Raw genomic sequence first — 4,214 nt, forward strand, 5'->3', positions numbered from 1 at the left:
ACGTCCTTAGACCATGATGTCCTGGGCCATGAAGCGTGCAATAAAGGATTCACAGGCCATGAAATGTTGCTCTCGGGATATAAGGATGGTGCCTCCGAACCATGATGCCTTTGAATAATGATATGCAAAAATTAGAAGGGATCCTCAGGCCATGACATGGTGTTCTCGGGCTATGAAAATGGTGCCGCCAAACGATGACGCCTTTGGATAATTTGGCAATCTTTTAGCCTATGAAATGCAGTATGTGGTGATCTTTCAGACCATGAGATGTAGTATGTAGCGATCTTTCAGCCATGCAGATGCAGTGTGTGGCGATCTTTTAGCCATGCAATGCAGTATGTGGCAATCTTTCAGCCATGCAGATGTAGATGAGGCAATCTTTCAGCCATGCAGGTGTAGGTGAGGTGATCTTTCAGCTATGCAGATGTAGATGAGGCGATCTTTCAACCCATGAGATGCAGTATGAGGTCGGTCTTAACCTCGGAAGGCAGAATAGCAGCCTTACGCAATGCAGAAAAGTAGATGGAGACATTGTTTAGTCTCGGAAGGCAGAATGGTAGCCTTATGCAAGAAATAAAATGGCAGATGGTAATAGAGCTCTCTTAGCTGATAGCAGATTGCGATATTGTGACTACTGGGGATCTTGTGACACACGAGATGTCATTGGTGTGTATGGATAGAAAATGTGGGTAAGTGTAACGGTTTTGAGAGTTGTATTCCTGAATAATGTTTGTCCCATGGGTGTATAGTATGTTTGATGATTCCGCAATCCAGGTGCCTGTATCCAAAGAAAATCGTGAGTTTTGTAAAGGGGGAGGTTAGTTCGTATCCCCGCTAGCTTTTCTTGACCCGCTTGGCTCTGATATGGTGATAGTATATGTATCATTGGGGTAGCGTTGCTAAACAAGGCAATTTCAGTAATAAACACGCATGATTTAGTAAAAATGTGACATAAGTATATAATTAAGAATAACTTTTTAGATGAACCGACGACTGTGACGCAGTTTGAGACATTGCAACCTCTCTTGCTACAGAATTTTGAGGGTCCTCCTCAAAATTCTGCCCTAGTTTAATGGGTTGATGCTTTTGTATGTTGCTTGCGACGATTGGCGGAAATTACTCCGGAATTTTGAGGGTCCTCCTCAAAATTCTACTCCAGTTTCCAATTGTGTGGGAAAAATGAGAATTTTATTGATTTTTGACCGAACCCATAGGGTTGCCTACATATCCCCTCTTAAATGGGAATCAGTTTAGGCGTAGTTCAATTACATCATATAAGGAAAGCATAAAAATTACACATAGTAACGCTTGACTGCATCTGAATTGATCGGCTTTGGCCAGACTTCTCCGTCAATTTCTGCAAGTACGAGGGCTCCTCCTGTCAGAACCCGGTGGACCATGTATGGACCCTGCCATTTGGGAGAGAACTTCCCTTTGGCTTCATCTTGATGCGGAAAAATTTTCTTTAGCACCAGTTGTCCCGGTGTGAACTGTCTTGGCTTGACTCTTTTGTTGAAGGCTCTGGACATTCGGTTCTGATAGAGTTGACCATGGAAAATCACATTCATTCTCTTTCCATCTATAAGGGCTAGTTGCTCATAATCAATTTTCACCTATTCTGCGTCGTCGAGCTCAACTTCTTGTACGATGCTTAGGGAAAGAATTTCTACCTCAGCGGGAATGACTGCCTCTGTACCATAAACCAACATATAAGGGGTTTCCCCAGTTGATGTGCGGACTGTAGTGTGATACCCCAATAAAGCAAATGATAACTTCTCGTGCCACTGTTTATGCTTCTCTATCATCTTCTTCAATATCTTCTTGATATTCTTGTTGGCGGCCTCTACAGCTTCATTCATTTGCGGCCTATTGGCTGTGGAATTCTTGTGTTTGATCTTGAAGGTTTCACACATAGCTTTCATCAAGTCTCTACTGAGGTTGGAGCCATTATCAGTAATGATTAATTCTGGAATCCCGAATCGACAAACAATGCGGTCGCGGACAAAGTCTGCCACGACTTTCTTAGTCACTGCTATGTAAGATGCTGCTTCAACCCATTTGGTGAAATAGTCGATTGCTACTAGGATAACCTGTGCCCGTTGGAAGCGAAAGGCTCGATTGGTCCAATGACATCTATTCCCCAAGCGGCGAATGACCAAGGTGAGATTGTTGCATTAAGCTCATTTGGAGGTATCTTTATCATGTCTGCATATATCTGACAGCGATGGCATTTCCGAACATAATGGATGCAGTCTGTTTCCATAATCATCCAAAAGTAACCAGCCGTAGTATCTTCTTTGCTAAGACAAAACCGTTCATATGTGGACCGCAGGTCCCAACATGAATTTCCTCTAGTAGCTTGGATGATTCCTTCGCATCGACACACCTTAATATTTCCAAGTCAAGAGTCCTCCTATACAGAATTCCTATGTTGTGAAAGAAGTTGTTGGACAACCTCTGAAGTGTGCATTTTTTAGTAGGATTTGCAAGTTCTGGGTGCTCTCCTTTTTCCACATACTCCTTGATATCATGAAACCAAGGCTTTCCGTCTGCTTATTCTTCAAAGTGGGCATAGTAAGCTGGCTAATCATGGATCTTTACTGGAATGGGATCAATGAAATTTTTGTCTGGATGTTGTATCATAGACGACAGGGTAGCCAATGCATCGGCGAACTCATTCTGGACCATGGGAACATGCTGGAACCCCGTCCTCGTGAACCTCTTTATTAATTCCTGTACATGATGCAAATACGGGAGTATCTTGGAGTTCTTGGTTTCCCATTTTTCTCGTATCTGATGTATAAGTAAGTCTGAATCTCCAATTACTAGCAACTTTTGAATGTTCATGTCAATGGTCATTTTAAGCCCTAAGATGCAAGCTTCATATTCAGCCATGTTGTTGGTACACGGGAACCTGAGTTTGGCAAACATCGGATAATACTGACCGGTTTCTAGTACTAGGAATGCTCCTATGCCAACACATTTGAAGTTTGCCGCTCCATCGAAAAACATTCTCCAACCGTCATAGGATTCTGCAATGTCTTCTCCTATGAAGGATACCTCTTCGTCAGGTAAATACATTTTCAGGGGTTCGTATTCTCCATCCACGGGATTCTCGGCAAGGTGCTCTGCTAGTTCCTGTCCCTTGATTTCCTTCTGAGTCATGTAGACAATGTCAAATTCACTTAACAGGATTTGCCACTGGGCTAGCTTGCCAGTGGGTATGGGCTTCCGAAAGATGTGCTTCAAAGGATCCATCCTTGATATGAGATATGTGGTATAGGCACAGAAGTAATGTCTCAGCTTCTCGGCTACCTAGGTCAAAGCACAATAGGTGCAATCTAACAGAGAATACCGGGCCTCGTACGGGGTAAACTTCTTGCTGAGGTAACAAATGGCCTGCTCCTTTCTCTTTGTTTCATTATGCTGCCCCAAAACACAACCGAAAGCTCCATCCAATACTGCAAGGTAGAGTAATAAGGGTCTACCTGGCTCGGGCAGGACCAAGACTGGTGGTGTTGACAGGTACTCCTTGATTCTGTCGAAGGCCTTTTGGCAGTCATCGGTCTATTTGGTAGCAGCGTCCTTCTTCAACATTTTAAAGATTGGCTCACAGATAACTGTAGACTGTGCTATAAACCGATTCATGTAGTTCAGTCTCCCCAAGAAACTCATCATGTCCTTCTTGTTCTTCGGCGGTGGCAATTCCTTAATAGCTTTGACTTCTAATGGATCTAGTTCTATTCCTCGGCAACTCACAATAAACCCAAGCAATTTCCCAGCATGAACCCCACATGCGCACTTCGCGGGGTTTAGTTTCAGATTATACCTCCGTAATTTATTGAAGAACTTCCTCAAATATTCCGTGTGATCAGTGGCCTTCTTGGACTTGATGATGACATCATCTACATATACCTTAATCTCCTTGTGTATCATATCATGAAAAAAGGTAGTCATGGGCCTCATGTAGGTGGCCCCTACATTCTTCAGGCCGAACAACATCATCTTGTAACAGTACATTCCCCACAGCATAATGAAAGCTGTTTTCTCAGCATCTTTTTCGTCCATCCAGATCTGATGATAACCTGCAAAACAGTCTACAAATGACTGCAACTCATGCTTGGTGCAATTGTCAATCAAGATGAGTATATTCGGCAAAGGGAAGTTATCTTTCGAACTGGCCTGGTCGAGATCCCGGTAGTCGACATAGGCTC

The 4,214-nt window shown here is 43.3% G+C and overlaps 2 protein-coding genes across 2 annotated transcripts; both read right to left on the reverse strand.

The window, feature by feature from the left end:
• Positions 1–1,292: 1,292 nt before the first annotated feature.
• On the reverse strand, positions 1,293–2,263 carry LOC138880864 (uncharacterized). Its single transcript, XM_070161044.1, has 2 exons — positions 2,091–2,263; positions 1,293–1,521 (listed from the first exon to the last, which is right to left on the reverse strand). Exons 1-2 carry the CDS (start codon positions 2,261–2,263, stop codon positions 1,293–1,295), a joined length of 402 nt encoding a protein of 133 aa, XP_070017145.1.
• Positions 2,264–2,583: 320 nt separating this feature from the next.
• Positions 2,584–3,258, reverse strand: LOC138880865 (uncharacterized). The gene has a single exon (XM_070161045.1). It carries the CDS (start codon positions 3,256–3,258, stop codon positions 2,584–2,586), a length of 675 nt encoding a protein of 224 aa, XP_070017146.1.
• Positions 3,259–4,214: the final 956 nt, after the last annotated feature.

The sequence above is a fragment of the Nicotiana sylvestris genome, chromosome 11 (assembly GCF_000393655.2).
Source record: "Nicotiana sylvestris chromosome 11, ASM39365v2, whole genome shotgun sequence".
Taxonomy (NCBI): domain Eukaryota; kingdom Viridiplantae; phylum Streptophyta; class Magnoliopsida; order Solanales; family Solanaceae; genus Nicotiana; species Nicotiana sylvestris.